The 20,437-nt window shown below is 33.4% G+C and overlaps 1 protein-coding gene across 1 annotated transcript; it reads right to left on the bottom strand.

The window, feature by feature from the left end:
• Nucleotides 1-1,304: 1,304 nt before the first annotated feature.
• Nucleotides 1,305-20,089, bottom strand: LOC138706778 (alpha-L-fucosidase-like). The gene is made up of 9 exons (XM_069836463.1): nucleotides 19,713-20,089; nucleotides 17,009-17,147; nucleotides 13,888-13,994; nucleotides 13,641-13,801; nucleotides 10,279-10,480; nucleotides 5,836-5,976; nucleotides 4,872-5,034; nucleotides 2,667-2,814; nucleotides 1,305-1,666 (listed from the first exon to the last, which is right to left on the bottom strand). The coding sequence occupies exons 1-9, from the start codon at nucleotides 19,912-19,914 to the stop codon at nucleotides 1,565-1,567; spliced, it is 1,365 nt and encodes a 454-aa protein (XP_069692564.1). The 5' UTR covers nucleotides 19,915-20,089; the 3' UTR covers nucleotides 1,305-1,564.
• Between the last annotated feature and the right edge of the window lie 348 nt (nucleotides 20,090-20,437).

The raw sequence follows: 20,437 nt of genomic DNA, 5'->3' as shown, positions 1-20,437 counted from the left end.
GGTCAAGCATAAATGTATTTAAATGTGTGCATTCACAATTAACTGTTGTGAATGCTCACATTTAAATACATTTATTTTAACATTACTTCCGTTCTCGTTGTCGTTTCTGGTTTATTGTGAACCAGCCTTTAGTCGATTGGTTGGTCAGGTTGGGTTGGGTCGGTCAGTCTGTCAGGTTGGATAGGGTTGATCTGTCAGGTCAGGTAGGTCGGGTTGTCGGTTATGCTCAGACTGTTGAATTTCTTCTGCTTTGCATCCCAGTAGTATTTAACTATGAACATTTGTAAAACTGACTTCTGACTTTTTTTGTATCATCCGATCCACATATCTTAATATTATCTAAATTTAACAGAAGAAATACTGAAATCAGAAGTAAACACTGAAATACTGAAACAATTGTCTTTAGAGACAATTAATATTAGGTACCCTCCACAAAACTGGCTTCATTTATACACCGACGGATCCTTGATCTCCAGAGAACAAGGTGCCGGTGCAGGTGTTACGTGCTGTCTCTTCTCACTTTATAGATCTCTTGGATATGGAACAACAAGTTTTGATGGTGAAATCATTGCAATAAGTGAAAGTCTCAGGAATCTTCTATGCCACATCAATAAATTTAGGAATGCAGTTATATTGTCAGACTCCAAAGCAGCTATTCTATCAATAGTCTCTAAACACACACCTTCATCTCAAACAGCAGAAATAACTAAAATGCTCTCTCAATTAATATCACTAATAAAAGAATTGTATTCCAATGGATACCATCCCATTGTGGAATCCTGGGAAATGAGAATGCGGATGCTTTAGCAAAGAAGGGCAGCACTGCTACTTACAGACCTGTTACTAAATCTACGTATTACTCTGTGAAAAGATTTATTAAATCTACATACTTAGACTTCAACAAACAAAATTTGATAACACAATCCCATGGGAAAAAATGGAACTCTCTGCATCAAAATCCACAGTTAATTCCCGATTTACCACGAAAATCGTCTGTAGCTGCATTTAGATTGGCAACAGGCCATGATTGTTTGGCCAAACACCAGCATAGAATTGGAATATATCAGTCCCCTAACTGTCCATTGTGCAACTCAAACCAAGAAATGGATTCGGAACATCTCAAAATCTGTGCTTCAGTGGCTGGTCATGATAATATCTTTGAAAAATATTGGAGTGCAAGAGGTCAAATGACTTCATTGTTAAATGCCTGGCATTAGAAAACAACAACATATCTTCCTCAGCAGTTTGCATTGACTATAAGGGAATGAGAATTATTAGGTGAAAAACCGACACAATAAACTCAGTTAATGTAAATATGCCTTTTTTATTTAAACGCATTTTCACAAAGAGAAATAAATACGTCAGCATCAGTAACAATTACAAAGGTATAAGACTATTCAGTCAGCAGTGAAGTTCCTTTGCCTTTAATGAAATAATACTGTATTCTACTCTTCACTATAGTCTAAGAGTATATGTAAAAGTTCTTTAGATTTTATGTATAACTTGGAAGCAAGATGAACGTCCACAAAATAATGTCACTTGGCACATTAAAGTATATCAACTTCTAGTTGGATACAGATGTGAGCTTGAGGACCCAGGCCCATTCGGTTTTCACTTCTGCTTTGTCCGGGAACTGCACCTGGATACTTCCACTTTCTGCTGTCCACTATAAAATATAAAAAGGTACAAATGAGACATAATATATACTCAGAAAATCAGACGAAGAATGTAAAAATTTGAGCCTTACCGTAAATACCTGAAAAAATGTACAGGGTGTTTCATATTTATATGTACAAACTGCAGGGTGACTGGAGGACAATAAAACAAGACAAAAAATCCTAATAAACAGTTTCCAAGATATATCATTACTGGGCACCAAATGAATAAATCTCGTGCATTTGTGATCTGACTTCTTAGTCGACAGACTTAATGGTCGCGCGTACCTCCATTTTTTTCTAACATGAACTGCGCGACTTTTGGATGATGTGCCTCTTTTGGAAAGGCAGCTACTGTGATACATGCATGACAGAGCACTGGCTAGCTTTCATTTGAACGTTCGAAAATTCTTACATACAAGCTTCTACAACAGATGTATTAGCCAAGGCTTACCAACGCCATGGCCTCCCAGATCCCCCGACTTAGATCCTCCGGAATTTTTTTTGTGGATATTTAAAATTTGTTATGTATTCCAGCCTTGGTTGTCAACTTATTAGAGACACGAGAAGTATTCAATATATATGTGGGAAAGTGCTGATGTCTCCCTTATCATGAATGATGGTCATATTGGACACATGTTATATTATAACACACTCTTCCTCCAGTGCATATCGGAAGTTATGTTACCCCAGAGGACCTGTACTGACGAGATATATTAAAACTCCATAGATTTCGAAAATGGCTGATTTCCGGACCTATGTTTATTAGGACTTTTCGTCTTGTTTTATTATCCTCTATACTCACCTCTGCAATATGTACCTATAATTATGAAACAACTGAATCCAAAACTTAGTAACAATATAGCTAAAAGTATAAATAGATCTAAATGTGTATGTTAATAGTTAGTAATAGTGGGTCAGGTTATAAAATTTAAATAAATCAAAAAAGATGTGCAACATCACAGTCACCGTGAAAGCCTAACACTCTTACTAGAATTATTATAAACATACTTGGAGAGGTTGAGAATATCCCAGTAGTGAGATAGTTGACTGGTCTGCCAGCTGGGGTGCTCCAAGTGTCAGAATATTACCTTGAGGCCAGTCCAGCACAATGGCATATACAATCGGGTCCACAACATTGTCACCACTTTTAGTGTACCTAATTAAGAAAATGCATGATTTTAATATGTGTATTCAGTAAGTGAGTTTAACTGATTAACTACCTATGTTAGTTTTACTTCAGATGAATGTTTCCTTCTGCATGATACATATTATGGGAGCATAGGGGATGTGTCAAATAGAACTGCACTATGTTGTCATCATTGTCATCAACAACAACAATAGCTGTAATGGTTACACGTTTCTTCCTTTAGAGATGTCTCCTTCCATCTTGTTTCCGTATCTTCCTCTCTATTGTAACCTGTGCTGTAAGTTTTTAAATGACTCTCTCCATGACTACCAACACATCAGCAACAATATAATTCATACATTAATCTATATATATATATATATAATTTGAACTGGTAATGGAAATTACAGGAAAACAGCTGAACGGATTTTCATGAGTGACCCCTCATTTTGAAGCTTGGCATCCAAGGATTTTCAGAAAAATAGTAACTTTCCGTGAAGCGTTAGTTTTCCTACATAATTTTCCTATTTTCCAAAATCTATCTTTCGTCAGTTTTGAGAACACTAATGGCGTTTCAGAATAAAACAAAACACACACTACAATAAACAATATTACACGAAGGCCATGACCTGCAGGGTGCTGACATATTTAGAGCTAAAATTCAAATGGTTATTAAAAACTTCAAGGCTTACTAAAAAATAATTTACAGGTCTAATTCTGTGGTGTGTAATTTTCTGAGTACAGCTGTGTATTGGATATTAAAAACTACAATACTTGAGGTGGTTTCATGACATTACTACCATTAGAAATGAAATATTATTATGCCATGATGTGACTATTTTTCCATTAATTATGCATATTATTAATGCTATATTGATGATATGAAAGTGAAACGTTTTGGGATTGTATAAGTATATGTAGAGAATATCTTAAGTTAGATCTTCATTTCTATAATTTACTGAGTGGCAGCTACATAGTAGGCCCTATATGTAGTATATGTTACTGAAAACTACAAAACTTACGTAAGATAATATTATTAAATATAAAATATTTTTATAGTTATTAATCAAGTGGGGTTGGGTCTTTTTCATGTATTTAATGGCGGTTTGGTGTAGATATTTGTATGCGTGATTCTCTTCAGTATTGGATCGAGAGAGCGCAAAAATTACAGTTCCTAAGGAAATACCAAAAGATATTACTTACTGATAAAATAAGAGGTCTACAAAATTTTGTAGTCTCTCGATCATTTCAGCAAGATCTCTTAGCAGGATAAAATGATTTTGCCCTCTACATGCAGCAGCTATACCAAGATGCTATGTCTATTGTTCGAAAGCATAGCAAACCTGACATTTTTTTTTTTTTAACTTTCACCTACAATCCACAAGACCTGAAATAGCTATTGCTTTACTCCCACATGATTAACCCACTGATTGTCCTAACATTGTTACTTGCGTTTTCGCGTTCAAACTCAAAAACTGAAGGTGTATAGGTTCAAGAAAAAGTATTTGGGATGAAAAACCATTCAGAGGGAGTATGCTTCATTATTATGGAACCAATTAACTTTCACAATATCTGGTGTTCTTCATTGAAAATAAATCTGAAAAATGTTTATTTGAACGTCTAATGAACTTAGTTTGCAGCATTTGCTACACAAGCCACTAGTTATTTATAATTTCTTCACAAACAACACGTTGCAAAGTAAAGGCCTACGATTTAAAATTAAATTTAGATACTAGTAATGCATAAAGTATTGTAAACAGATCTTACGCACTCATTAAATTATTCCATTTTTAATCATTTCTCTTTGTGGTCTCTTCTATTAATCTGTATAGACATCTTTGGTTTCACTTTCCTGTGGGATAAATCTTTGCCACAGACTTATGTAGCCCGCTATTTCTGACAGCATTGAAATGTATGAATCTTAAGTGAAATATCAAACAGTATATTTGCTTGACAACCAAGTACAGGTAGTGTAGAAAAGTACGAGGAAATCAAATTACGAAATCGGTTTGCGATTTTGTTTCTAAGCATCTCATAAGAACTTGAATTTAGATATTGGATAAAGAACGGAATTTTATAAAACTCACCATACACCAGGAGTGATTGTATCATTCTGTGAAGCCCAAGGTCTGCTGGAGTAAATGGCTTCTCCGTTGACTTCGAGCCATTCACCCATACTTCTCAGCCTTTCTTCGTATATGGGCGCGATCATTCCATCCTTTGTGGGGCCGACATTCATTAACAAATTTCCTGCAACATAAATTATATAGTTATGTGAATGTGACACTTGAATATTTCATGTGCAACTATAGTTGTCAGTGGAGTAATTTAGAAATCAGTTGACATAATTATAGTGCAACATAGAACAAGTCTTAATGAAAATGAATAAACATATCTAACATACTGTAAATTCAAATGACTTCTCTTCGTCTTCAGTCGTGGTCTAGCTTGTTTGACTCCCCTCATTTTCTTAGTTTCCTATCTCTTTTGTTAACTTCTACATAGGACAGACAGGCAGATCATTTCAAACACGTTACAAAGAACACATCACAGCCATAACAAAATTACAAAACACCTCCACATATGCGGAACACATCACAAATGCCAACCACACCTACAGAGACATCAACACAGACATGGAAATACTGCACATCCAACCAAAAAGCCAGAAACTCAACACACTAGAACAATATGAAATATACAGACACACGAAAGCACATCCCAATGATATTCTCAACACACAACTCAATTTCAAAACACATACACTCTTTGACTCTACACTACGAACGCACCCTCACAGGAAACAAGAGGCGCCAACACCAACAACGACCAGTTCTGAAGATGACCCAAAATAGGTCGAAACATGTTAACAAGGTACGTTAAAATTTAACACAAGAAAGACTTATCATACATATTCCGAAGTGATACAGTGTTAAAAGTTGTGTAATCAAAATATATTTATTTATTATTTCATACCTTGTGATTGTGGGGCAGACTTTCACCATCTACTGACTGTGAATAGTCTTACTATGTAGCTAACATAACACTCACCTCCACAGCTAACTGTTTCAGCCAGTGTCTGCACAAGCTCATCCATGGTTAGGAAATCTGCAAATCTTGCATTTCTACGGAATCCCCATGAGTATTTGTCAATTGTCATGCAGTTCTCCCACTTATGTTGCAGAAGCACTCCTGAAAGAATATATAATATGTGACTCTGTACAGTACAAGCATAATAATGGTGACAGTATGAAATCGTAGTTTTTATGTGTGCATACACTAAATTTATTATGTACCTGATATAGTAATTAATTAATGCCTGTAAAAAGTAGTAAATAACACTGCAGTGGGCAAAAAGCCTATCCCTTGATATATAGCTGTTAGACCTGGGAAGTGACTATTTTAATACAGCATGATATATGAATAATTTCAAGGGAAAATTGTTCCGGGGCTGGGTATTGAACTCGGGACACGAAAAGGAAAGAAAAGGTATCTTCAGCGTCAATAACTTTGTTCAAACTTGCAGGAAAAACTGGGAAGACAATTTACTGAGGATGCCAGACAATGGATATACCAGTTCTAAGATTTTTTTGGGATTATAATCCACAAGGTCACAGGTCACTGGAAAGATCGAGAAAGAGATGTAAGAAACTTCTCTAGAGACGAAATAAGTCTGGCAAGGCCTGACAGAAGATCATTGATGACGACGATGGTGGTGACGGTGGTAGTGGTGGCAACATCCATGTTGAAAGTGATGAAAATATTCGTTTGTTTCCATTGTTGAGCACTGGACAATAAATTCATGGCTCTTCTTCAACTGGGATTGCCTTAATTTGTTTTTATTTTTAATGTTCGCGAGAATTGCTACATGCCAATGAGATTTTGACTCTACATATTCTCTGTCTTATCTATCAGATGCATATAGAGTTTTATTGCTGTTGTGATGAAATGACATTTGTTTCCAAGAGTTGAGAACGGAGTAACAATATGCCTCAAAATAGAATTTTACGTTTATTCATTTTTATTCCTGGACAGGGAGATCTTATTCATTCAGTAAATTTAATTTGTGTATCAATCAATAATTTTATTTTCTTACTAGCTGTACCCGTGCGCTCCGCTGCACTTATTAGAAATAAATATAAAGTAATTACATAATTAAAACATAACATTGGGTCCAGGGAACATTCGTGTTTGATAGAAGAATAAATCGTTTAATATGCTACTTAATTTAAATTGTATTTAAATAATTAAAATGCTATCATTTTGGTCCAGAGACCACTCATTTGGTGCAAATATAATTCGTTTAACATTTTTCTAAATTAGTCTTGAATACATCCTTTAATAAATCACTCCAAAGTAATAGAGTTTTTGTTAAGTTAATTTTATTCACGCCTTAACATCTGTGGTCATGTTGCGTGTTTAGAATGTGTGGGTATATCAGTAGGCCGTTTTTACTCTTGTTGAGTTCCTGTTTCTATTGTGTGTTGTAGATGGCTTGTGTTTATGTAACTGATTATAGACTTTGATTAATGTTTTTAGTAATTGAGGCGGTGATGAATAATGGCATGTATCTTTCGAATCCGGCATTTGCCTTTATGACTAATGGAAATCATGAAAAACCTCAGTCAGATTGGTCGGCCACGGGGTTTGAACCTGGGACCCCCGAATGTGTGTCTCAAATGCTACCGCCTGAGCCAACTCGCTCGGTTGTATATAATTGTTTATGCAAATAAAAAAATGAGGTATCCTACATAAATATTATTATAAGAAACACAGGAAACGAATATGGGTAAATTATGAGCGCAGGAACGCCATTTCATGATACCTTTTAAAATACCTCAGCTCCAGTGATCTCTATGGTAAAATGAGAGTATAAAATTAGAGTATTTTATGTGGACCAAATAAAGTTGCAATAATCAAGTTATACAATATTTCGCAGAATATCAAGTTTTCTGTGTGTACAGATTTCTTTTCATCTTACCTCAGTACTCATTTGTAGCATTACATCCATCTAGAGAAACTACAAATTTCAAATAGTGAAGGTTGATTAGCTTCTGAGATTACTTCATACAAACACACAAAATATTCTCTGTATATTAATATTGATAAACGTCAAGGCCGCCTTAAATAGACGGAGTCATTTGTTTTGATTTCATTATAGCCATCATCGTCGTTCCTGCAATAACTCCTATGTCACATATCGATTTTCAGATTTTTGCTCTATTAAATAACTTAAATAGTGATGCAGCAAATAATACAATCTACTATATATATAAAACTTAATTATATTTCTTTCTTTCGAAAATGTAAGAATTCACGATCTCCTATGCACTACTGCTATAGAAAGAATAAATTTGTTTTTCTTCCTACTAAAAAATTTAATATTTTGCACATAGAAGTTACGGAACAACGACACTATAATCTGAGGCAGCGGTGGAAATGTATTGTTATTTTAAAATTCTTGTATATCCTTAAATATCAGTCCTATCAAAATTTTTCCTGGAATAAAACTTATCGGAATTCATTTTTAAAGAAACTTTTGTTATGTAACATTTTTACAAAAATCAATAATAAGCGAGATATTTCGGTTTATTTAATTCAGGCCCCTTATAACCCCCTTTTAAATAAAGTATTTTGAATGCTACATAGCCTAAAATCTAAGTTACAACGAACTTAATTTATATTCCAATTTTCATCGAAATCCGTTCAGCCATTATCGCGTGAAAAGGTAACAAACATCCAGACAGACAGACAGACAGACAGACAGACAGACTTAAATATCAGTCCTATCAAAATTTTTTCTGGAATAAAACTTATCAGAAATCATTTTTAAAGAAACTTTTGGTATGTAACATTTTTCACAAAAATCAATAATAAGCGAGATATTTCGGTTTATTTAATTCAGGCCCCCTTATAACCTCCCTTTTAAATGAAGAATTTTGAATGCCATATAGCCTAAAATCTAAATTACAACGAACTTAATTTACGTTCCAATTTTCATCGAAATCCGTTCAGCCATTATCGCGTGAAAAGGCAACATACATACAGACAGACAGACAGACATACAAACAAAAATTTCAAAAAAGCTATTTTCGGTTTCAGGGTGGTTAATTATGTATATTAGGACCAATTATTTTTGGAAAATCGAAAATTACCAGAAAAATTTCGGCTACATATTTATTATTAGTATAGATTTTATGCAAGCTACAACTATGAATTTTTCTGACTAAAATATCCATCACCCTCATTCAAGTTTGAACCTGCACTACATGAATTCAAAGGCAAGATGAGTAATAAAAGCTAACATTATGACAAAATGAAATTTCTGTAAAATAGGATAATTTTTTAGTTCTACAAGTCTGTTTCAATGTTTTAACTATTTAGGCTAATTATGACAAGTGTGACTCATGTTATACCGGTACATTTTGAATGTATTATAAGGTCCTGATACAGTTTATTATTTGCAAATACTCGTAGTGCAAATTGGAGTTATGAAAATCTTCAAGCTTGATCTACAGGTAAATTTATTTTATTTCCGGGAACACTATGGAGTTTGTAAAAACTTATTTCAAGGTATGTTTAGAGTATATTGAGAAGTAAGAGTATCAAGTTTCGTGTTTCTGTGATGAAAAGTTTTTTTTTTTTATTAGTTAAGTTTGAGTATGATTTAACTACAGCCCTAATATACCTTCGGGTAAAATAAGGTTCTATAAACTTGGAAATTCAATAATAATAGTTAAGTTTGGACGTCAATTTTTTTAGTTAAGTTTGAACCACATTTCTTTTTTTGTTTTTGTTTTTTTTAATAAAATAACTCAAATTTATGTGCTTTGCATATTATGTTGAAAGGAAAGACAGTTAGGTAATACAATTCAAGGTATTAATCTTTCCATATGCCATATTCAATTATAGATATGGTATTTAATTTAGAATTTTTATATTTTTAAATACACTTAAATTTTTAATTTAAAAAGCATAAATCTAGTATTGTTTCTTACTTTAAAAACTGATACTATGAATCAGTAGCATACAAAAGACAAGTAAACTGTACAATTTTTAGGAAGCTTAGGTGATATTTATTGTAAGAATCAGGGTTCAAACTAGAAAAAAAGTTGTGGGAAATTGAGTTTGAAGTTCGTAACTTACATCTGCACATAAAAGTAGTGTAGTAGGCATTTAAAAGCCTCATTTTTAACACATTTACAACTCAAATTCGGTTGAATCTAAAAGTACATCGACAGAGAACATATTAAAGACATATCTAAAATGAAAAAAGGGCCCAAAAATTAAGTTTAACCCCAAAGTGTCCGCATAACCATAAAGTAATCTTTCACAGAAACAAATTAAATAAAACATGAATGTATTATGTATGAGGGGAAGTAAAGTTAAATATAAAGAGAAGCTCACCTAAAGGAAGACTTTCTAAACTGGAAAAAAAATGCAAGCACTTTCTAATATAGATTCTATTACATATAATCTGGGAATTGCTGCTACCTGGGTTGTAACGGTCAGCATAGGTATAGAAGTCACCATGTTTTCCAAGATCGCCTTGTCCCCAGCGATCATTGACTACAACAGTGTCCTTCACTGGGCTCTCGTTGTACAACCAAGCAATAAAATCCCTTGATGTCCAATAGTCATCAGGTGCTTCCCATTCACCATCTGACCAGATCACTTCTGGTTTGTAGTTTTCCACCTGAAAAATTATGTCACACAAATTACAGTTTTTAGAGATGCTCCGAAAGTGCTCAGTTTTGTTTGCCATGTTTATATTCCAGTTCATTATTATACATACTGTATTTCAATTAATCACAATTCTTCAATAATAGTTGTATTAAAATAATTTTTTAGTTATCTTGTTTTGGGCGTATTCGGGGGAACAGAAGACTTAAACAGTAAATACCTAAACTAAATTTTGAATATAATATACGCCTACTTGTAAAAGTACAGTTACTTATTTTAGTACTTTGCTTATTTCGAGTCTATTCATTCTTGTAAATAATTTCATTAACGACTTAAATGTTGTGTCCTGTACACAGTTATATCATTTTTCTCTTTTATAATAAAGTTGTATTATGCAATTTCTAACTTATTCGCTACGTATGTTATATAGCCAAATGTTTGGAAATAATACATTATTTTAATTATGTAATTAACATGTATATTATTATTATTGTTGTTATTATTACTGTTATTATTATTGTTATTATTTACTTACTTGTAGCTTTTAAGAAACCCAGAGGTTCATTGCTGGTCTCACATAAGCCCACCATCGATCCCTATTCTGTGCAAGATTAATCCAGTCTCTCTCATCATATCCCACCTTCCTCAAATCCATTTTTATATTATCCTCCCATCCACGTCTCGGCTTTCCAAAGGTCTTTTTTCCCCCTCTGACCTCCCAACTAACAGTCTATATGCATTTCTGGATTCGTCTATACGTGCTACATGCCCTGCCCATCTCTGGATTTAATGTTCCTAATTATGTCGGGGAAGAATACAATGCGTGCAGTTCTGTGTTTTGTAACTTTCTCCATTCTCCTGTAACTTCATCCCTCTTAGCCCCAAATATTTTGCTAAGAATCTTATTCTTAAACACCCTTGATCTCTGTTCCTCTCTAAAAGTAAGACTCCAAGTTTCACATCCATATAGAACAACCGGTAATATAACTGTTTTATAAATTCTAACTTTCAGATTTTTTGACGGCAGACTAGATGACAAAAGCTTCTCAATCGAATAATAATAATAATAATAATAATAATAATAATAATAATAATAATAATAATAATAAAATGGTGGTGGTGGTGGTAGTAAATAGTAGTAGTAGTGGTGGTGGTAGTAGTATGCTTCCTTATTTTCAAATAAAGAGAATTCTCTGTTACACTAACATCCAGTGTTTTAAGTAGGCTGATGTTACATTAGGATGGAAACATCTTATAATAATAATAATAATAATAATAATAATAATAATAATAATAATAAATAAAAATAATAATAATAATAATAATAATAATAATAAAATTGTGGTGGTGGTGGTGTTGATAGTAAATAATAGTAGTAGTGGTGGTGGTGGTAATGGTAGTAGTATGCTTCCTTATATTCAAATAAAGAGAATTCTCTGTTACACTAACATCCAGTGTTTTAAGTAAGCTGATGTCACATTAAGATGGAAACGTTACTCACTATACTGTAGATTATTACGGATCAACATTCTTTATTGCAGTAGGATTCCTGCTTAGTAGATTTATCTTTTTCTCAATAATAGACTTCACATTATTATTTAATTTTATAAACCTTGCTCTTATATTTCAATTACAAATTTATCTGAATGTTGAATATATATACAGGGTGGAAGTAAGATAACCTCCAGATTGTAAGGGACGATAAGGTACGCGTAAATGAATAAAAAAAAACTTATATTTCGTTTTGATTAAATGCACGGTTAATTAGAAAATTGAGTTGGAAGTTTCAGCAGTCTGGCAACATCGCCACTAACACACCCCTGTTTTTTCTCGTAATACAGATTAAGAGATCAACAAACTCAGTCTGTCTGTCTCAGTGAACTACTTCCCATCCCATCCCCCTTCCTGACTACAACTTTGCAATCTGGTCGCATCAGTCAGTGGCTTCAAATTAATAGTTTTTAATTAAATTTACACGAAAACTGTCCATGCTATTGAAATACGCCAGAGGGATAAATGATTCCTTATTAGATTTCCTATCGATATGGACAAAAATCGCGATCATACTCCCAATAGTTACCGAATAAGGGAGTGTTAAAGATTTGGGAAAAACCATTTTTTCTGAGAAAACTATGGACTTTCCGCCAGTATGGTGCTACACTTTTTTGTTACATACAACATGAGATATTCGCTCTGAAAAGCTGCAGAGTTATTTCACTTTCACCCATATAGAATCTTTTTTGTTTTTTTTTTTTTATGTGTGACATGTCTTCCGATAGCCCTGTACAATTTACCATTCTTCTCTATTGTTCCATTTTTCTTTATCCAAATTTAATCTCATCACTTATATACACACAGAGCGTTCGCCTACGGGTGGGGCCAGGAAAGCGGCCTGTCTGTAGTGTCGCTTGCGGGAATCGTCTATCCGTAAGGTTCCGCTTTCTATACTATACTCTGTAGGGTTTTAATTTTAAAGTTTAGCAGCAGTAAAGACTGATGTTTTTGAAACACTAATTTCCTGTGAAACATGTCTTAGAGATTTATTAGAAGAGCGTGTAAATGATGCACTGATTTCATAAATTTTTTCTCCCATCAATACTCTTCGTTTTCGTTTAGGAATTGTAGCATTTATCGACCCTGTTGTCCTTAATTTGTTAACAAGACGTCTAACAGTTTCTCTACCCTGAACTGGAGCACCCGGATATTTCACTTCAAATTGCCTACGCACCTCTCTACATGACTCTGTTTTCACATATGCATCATACATAAAAACTCTCTGTTCAAGCGTTAATTTTGCGTTTTGCATTGTTAACAAATTTTACACAACGCTGAATATTTAAGCAACTGTGTCAAGGAACTGCACTGTACGTGTTAAATACTGCAACATCTGGCTCACAACTGATAACTTGTCGACCTTGATGTCCTTGATTGTCGAGCGTGTCTCAACAACTGCGCGCACAAAGTGGTGTATCAGTACATGCCGCTTTCCTGGCCTTACCTGTAGGTGAACGCTCTGTATATATATATATATATATATATATATATAACACAATACGCAGTAAGAACTTACTCCAGAGATGTATCTCTGAGTTAACTTAATTTTTAATACAAATTTAGGTCAAAGTATAACTTGCTGTAATTTAATAGAAAGTAACTAAAATGGGATCTCTTACCAATTCATACAACTCTGGCATAGTCTTCTGTTCGACAAAGAGTTGCGTCTGGAATCCATTATTTTTGTCACTCATGTAAAGCGGATTATACCATTCGTACAGTGAATGGTAAAGTCCAAATTTAAGATCAGTTTTTGTTCTAATGGAATTTGCCAAATCACCTGTAATAAAAGATTTAAGCATTAAGATAAGGTGTTCGAATACAACTGCCTGCTTATATTGCAATTTCACTATACCAGTACCTTACCAAGGAGATCTCGGTGTGCACCTACATCCACGGCATTCCAACTGAAGGCTGTCTTTGACGGCCACAAAGTATACCCTTCATGATGTTTGCTGGTCAGCACCACATATCTGTGATATTAAATATCCGTTAATTAAAGTACACAACAGTTTGTAATCATATAAACAACATAATTATTTGGATATCTAAACAATGCGTGAAACGCCATTTACTTTTGTTTAATTTTTGTTAATGAATTTGTTTATTTTATTTTATCTGTTGATCACATTATGTGAATATAGAATGCATAACAGTATGTACAGAAATGTACAGTCTGTAAAGAAAGTACAACACAGCCTATTAAGTTTTAACAGCATGACTATAACATACCCTACGAAAGATCTTAAATATTATTACAACAATTACGGAAAGCATATTTTTTAAAATAGTATGACAGTAATTATTTTTTCCAAAATAACACACCAAATTAGAAATGAAACATAAGTTAGTGATCAAAAGTATTGAGTGGGGCTACATTCCAGATCTTCTACCTTATAGAAAGAGTCATAGTTTAAAAATTGCCTTCCTTCCCTTTTTAATTATCTTAAGAGGTTAAGTACAGCTTATAGCAGTAAATTTTTTGGAAATATTCAACATTTTTTTTTCCTCCATTACTGTATCTTGTACAATAATGAAAATTGGTATGTGTAAAACACTATCCTTCTGCTATATGAAAAAAAAAAATATTTTTACGATTTAAAAAAAAATAACGTGTATATATACATATATATATATATATATATATATTTTTTTTTTTTTTCAAAATTAAAAATGGTGGCAGTTCAGTATGCAGTGATGAAGCATTTCTCTCATATCTCATAAACTTGTTAACTTTTTCATGTTCTCTCTCTTTTATTTTATTGCTGAAACTCATGTTTACAATATCATGCTCTTTCAACTACATTACTTAATAAATAATATTTTTTTTTATTTTGTGTTAGAAGAAAATACTGATATTTCACCACTTTTTAAAATGAATTTATTTTTTATCAGACAATCTATCAAAGGTAGAGAAGTGATCTTGCATAATATTGTAGATATCATGTGCATAAATACACACAAAAAATTTCATCACAGAATGTTGGATAGTTTTTTAGTTATGTGGGAAACGCTTCATCACTGCACAGTGAACTGAATTTTGAAGAAAAAAATGCAAGTAATTTTTTTTTAAATCGTACAAATACTTTCTTCACATAGCAGAAAGACAGTGTTTTACACATACTAATTTTCATTATTGTACAAATACAGTAATGGAGGAAAAAAAAAAGTTTAATATTTCCAAAATTTTACTGCTGTAAGCTATACCTAGCCCCTTAATGCAGAGATTTCTTGAATATGTAATTTCGTGTAAAGAATGAGAAGTGCAAATAAAATTTATTTTGCGCAAATTTGTTTTGTGTGTTATTACAGTCAGATTATTCTTATTTCTAGTCAAAATTTATTTATAATTAGTTTAAAACGAGTGTACGTCTGGAAACAGGTTTTGCTTGGTACTGGTATGGCACTGTTCAAAAAGTGGCATGGGCAAGTAAGAGCTCATTTAGCAGTGATTCAGCATATCAGCTTTCGACAATAAAATTTAGCTACTTATACATTGCATTACAGGTGTTATTTATTGGCTTACTTTATGATAAGTACTGGAACTGTTGATCATCCACTCTAATGTGCATTTCACATCTTTTGAAAAGATTTCTAGACATGATGGATTTCGTTTCTATTAATAGAATTGAAACCTGTGCACATGATTGCTTCATTCAATTTATAAAAGACTTTTGTGCGAGATCGTGCGTATTTGTTTGGTTTCCGCACAAAACCAATCCGCGGAAAGTCTAAAATTCCACATTCAGTATTCCCAACCTAACACACATAACAATAAAATTTCCCTCTTCTTACCGCTTAAGTGACATATTGATTTTCCTGCCTTAGGCTTTTTAACATATTATTTTTAGAGACGTTCAATATAGTAATAATTATAAATTGGAAACTTACCACTGCAATTTCACCTAAATTGCACTGTTAATTATTGTTTTTAAATATTTGCAAAAATTAAGTAAACTCTACAACGCCACTAAAGTTACTGCATTCGTGATGTAAGTAACATTAATGAAGCCGTGAAAAAATCAACAAGATTCCAGACTCATCATAGACTGGGGGGGGGGGGGAAAGACAGACGTATATCACGGCCTGCTGGAGTATAGTAAACACAGAAAGCATTTTAAAGCAACAATGTTGAAGATAGATAATTTTGTTTTGCAAATTTGCCGTCATTGAACAGAAACCAAGATGGAGATTTCATTGCAACTAATAATTAGAAATTCCTCTTTCAGGTATGTAATAAACGATCTTCGCACAAAATAATGTACGATACACGAGCGGTATGTTTTCTTTCAATTCTCGGAAATTAAAAAAGCTCAACTACGTTTCGCTTTTTCAAACTTTTCCTCAAACATGAAAACTTCAACATACCGCTCTTGTAACGCATATTACTATTGTCTTAAATAAGGCTTTAGTTTTAACAATTTCGTTGTTGCCTTGCATACCCCTGCCTGTTCAGCTAACTTTCTTAATGATTTCGTGGGAAACTGTTCTAGTCTGTAGCCTATGTCATCTGGTTTTTCTTCAATTAAAACGCGATTTATGCACCTTCTTTTTTTATTTAAAAAATGAGTTGGTTTCACTCATTTTTTTCACTAAATTCTGGATTGTTAAATCAGATGGTTGTTGAATGTCAGGATATTTCTGTAGAAATATAGCATGACACCTTTTGTACGATTTCTTCGTAATATACGTATCATAAATGGAGATTCGCTGTCCTGATGTGTACTACATTGCCACGAGCTAAACTGAACTTCATTGAATGGAAGTCAGCTGTATACTAATGCTGTAACTTTGACATCCCTTTAGCCTGTGCTATCCGTCCATACTACGTAACACAAAGCCTTCCAAAGCTGATTCAAGAGAAATGTACACACTATTCCCATAGCAGTTGCGTTCAATCTATAACAGTAAAAGGTTAGTGGCATTTACCTTAGCAAAACCTGTTTCCTGTCTAGTGTTCTGTATTTGAATCTAACTCGTTGCTTACTTTGCTCCTGAGTTTTTGAAGATATCTGCCCAGTCATCAGGATTATAAAACTCTGCTGTGAATTCACGTCCAAAATCTTGGTATGTGAATCCGGGAGGATAATTCTTTTCCATGAATTCGACATAGCTTGATGAATTTCCTAAATAAAAATAGTACATATTGTATTGATACTGGTAGTAATGGAATAAAACTGTTAATGCAAGTTCTGTTGCCATCGTTTGTTATATTGTCACTTGAATTGCAATATTCAAGTCCGAACACATATGTGAAGAAAATGCCCACTGAACAGTTCTCTCTATTTTCAGCATGAGAGGCCATTCAGATATGGTAGTCAGCCTGGGTAGCACAGTCGGTATAGCCTTGGCCTTCTGTTCTCGAGGTTGCAGGTTCGATCCTGGCCCAGGTCAATGGCATTTAAGTTTAAGTGTGCTTAAATGCGACAGGCTCATGTCAGTAGATTTACTGGCATGTAAAAGAACTCCTGCGGGACAAAATTCCTGCACACTGGCAATGCTGATATAACCTCGGCAGTTGTGAGTGTCGTTAAATAAACCATAATTTAATTTTCAGATATGGTATGTACTAGACGGCAGAATACAAACAATAGTGCTGACTAGCAAGGTCAGACACTAATTTAAATGAGACTTAATTCAATTTGTAAAATAGGAAGTTGGGAATAGTTACAATTTTATTGTAAATTTCCATATGAGAACCAGACAAAAAACTAATATAAATTACTTATAGCCATAATCAGTAGTAATTATAAAAACTATGCGGTGTTTCCAGATTACAATCATCATTGTCATCAGCATCAGCATCATCATCATCATCATCACCCATCACGAATGCTAGACCAGATAGTCTGTTTTGGTGAACAAATCAATGTCGTCTGTCAGAAGTTACTGGTACCAAGGCTTCCCGATTTCTCGGTAATTAATAAAAATATGTACAGATTATCTGCGTCCATTCATTTTTGTAATAAATTGTATCGAAATTTATTTTTGTTTATTAATTTTGCCGAAAATAGGTTAATTTATAAGAAACGTAAAAAAATATATATTACAGTTATATGAACACTAATAAATATAATATAATTATTAAAAAATTAGTAAAAGTCAGACATGTTTCGGAGATGCTTCTCCATCCTCAGTGACTTTACCACGACGGCTGGTTCAGGTGATCGAACCGCGTTGTTGGTTGGCTTAAAGGAGACTCCTGAACCAACCGTCTTGGTAAAGTTACTGAGGATGGAGAAGCATTTCCGAAACATGTCAAACTTTTACTAATTTTTTAATAATTATATTATATTTATTAGTGTTCATATAACTGTAATATATATTTTTTACGTTTCTTATCAAATCTATGAACACTGTATAATTGGCCCAACATGTGTGTTTTATCTTTGAATATAGGTTAATTTATAATTGCATTTCGTCATTCTTTTGTGATCTAAAAAAAATGTATCCAGTTCTGTGAAATCTCATTCCTACTGTGTTTTGTCTTGGTAAAGCTTGTTTGCCAGGAGTTTAAATTTTTCTGTGTCACGATAGTATTTTTACTACCGAAATGTTTTATACCAATACTTTTAGTGTGTTCATTTTTTTGTACCTCCTAGACTTAAAATTTCTATCTATCATTGCTAATATTTTTAAAAGTTAATTATTATGGTGTGAAATCTTCTAAATCTTTATATCATAAACTAATAACCCAGATAATTTATTATACACATTTATACAGGTTGTTAGGGATTTGAGTGCGCAAATTTTACTAACAGGAGGTTCTTTGTATGCAATAGAACCAATACTTCTAATGAAATATTTTCTATAACACGTAGTTCAACCAATAAAAAATAAATTGTGTGGAAAGTTTCGTTGCCAATGTTTTCGTATCTTTTTAAAATTTTAACGTTTACTATGAATGTCACGATAAATTTTAAAAAGATGCACAATTTATGTCTTTGTCTTTTTTGCATAACTTGAACCATTTATTCACAAATTAATGCAACATGCAATAGTAATGATTTAGTTATACAGAATGTACCGATGTCCACACCTGTGGAGTAACGGTCAGCGTGTCTGGCCGCGAAACCAGGTGGCCCGGGTTCGAATCCCGATCGGGGCAAGTTACCTGGTTCAGGTTTTTTCCGAGATTTTCCCTCAACCCAATACGAGCAAATGCTGGGTAACTTTCGGTGCTGGACCCTGGACTCATTTCACTGGCATTATCATCTTCATCTCATTCAGACGCTAAATAACCAAAGATGTTGATATAGCATCGTAAAATAACCCAATAAAATAAAAACGTACCAATAATAACATTTGTGAATAAACGGTTCACTTTATGCAAAAAAAAGAAAAACATAAATTGTTCATCTTTTCAATATCTATCACGACATTCATAGTAAACTTTAAAATTTTAAAGAGATATAGAAACATCCGCAATGAAACTTTTCACACAATCTATTTTTCATTAGTTCAAAATTTTGCAGCAAAATATTTCATTAGAATTAGTTCTATTTCATACAAAGAACCTCCTGTTAAAATTTGTGTACTCAAACCCCTAACACCTTGCATGTTCTAATATTTTATTATATTTTGCCATCTTCCTTTCATGGTAGTTATATGAAAGTGACATTTTTTTAAAGAAATTTTCTCATTGTATCATAAATTAAATTAATATTTGTATCATCTTTAGGTTTGATTACCTTTCCAGCTGTTCCAGAACCACTCAGAACCAAATCCTGGTACTGCAAAGACACCCCAATGTATAAAGATTCCAAATTTGGCATCGTCATACCATTGGGGCAGAGGCCTAGAATCTAAACTGTCCCATGTAGGATCGTATCTTACATTAGCCTCCACAATGATTGTTCCCAGAAGTACAGAAATCCACCATAAAACAGCCATTATGACTTCAGTTTCTCTCTTGTCAACTGTTAATTGTAATAATCAAAGACTGAGTTTCAATATTCTTCTGTCGCCTCAGATAAGATGTACGAAGTACAAGTAAAGAACTTCATTTGTCACACTGCATTAAAAACAATTAGTACTTCATGTGGCTATCTGTGATAATGAAACAGTTATCTCCTGAAAGAAAACAAGTTACATAATATAAACATCTGGGAACAGAGAAATATACGTTTTATCAGATAAAAGATATTGTAAATATGGGCAATGATTGAACTTTTGATTGAATGACTTTGCATGAAGATAGACATCAAACTGTAAAACATCGCTTTGCATGATCTCACAAATAATACTTACTTACTGGCTTTTAAGGAACCCGAAGGTTCATTGCCGCCCTCACATAAGCCCGCCATAGGTCCCTATCCTGAGCAAGATCAATCCAGTCTCTATCATCATATCCCACCTCCCTCAAATCCACTTTAATATTATCTTCCCATTTACGTCTCGGCCTCCCAAAAGGTCT

Source organism: Periplaneta americana, chromosome 1 (assembly GCF_040183065.1).
Source record: "Periplaneta americana isolate PAMFEO1 chromosome 1, P.americana_PAMFEO1_priV1, whole genome shotgun sequence".
NCBI classification, from domain to species: domain Eukaryota; kingdom Metazoa; phylum Arthropoda; class Insecta; order Blattodea; family Blattidae; genus Periplaneta; species Periplaneta americana.
This window is presented reverse-complemented; position numbering and strand designations above follow the sequence as displayed.

Excerpts from the sequence above, each read along its gene's own strand:
- LOC138706778 (XM_069836463.1), bottom strand. The coding sequence starts at position 19,914 with ATGGCTGTTTTATGGTGGATTTCTGTACTTCTGGGAACAATCATTGTG. Across the intron at positions 17,148-19,712 it reads GTTCTGGAACAGCTGGAAAG|GAAATTCATCAAGCTATGTC; the intron begins GTAATCAAACCT and ends ATTTTTATTTAG. Across the intron at positions 5,035-5,835 it reads TGAAACAGTTAGCTGTGGAG|GAAATTTGTTAATGAATGTC; the intron begins GTGAGTGTTATG and ends TTTATGTTGCAG.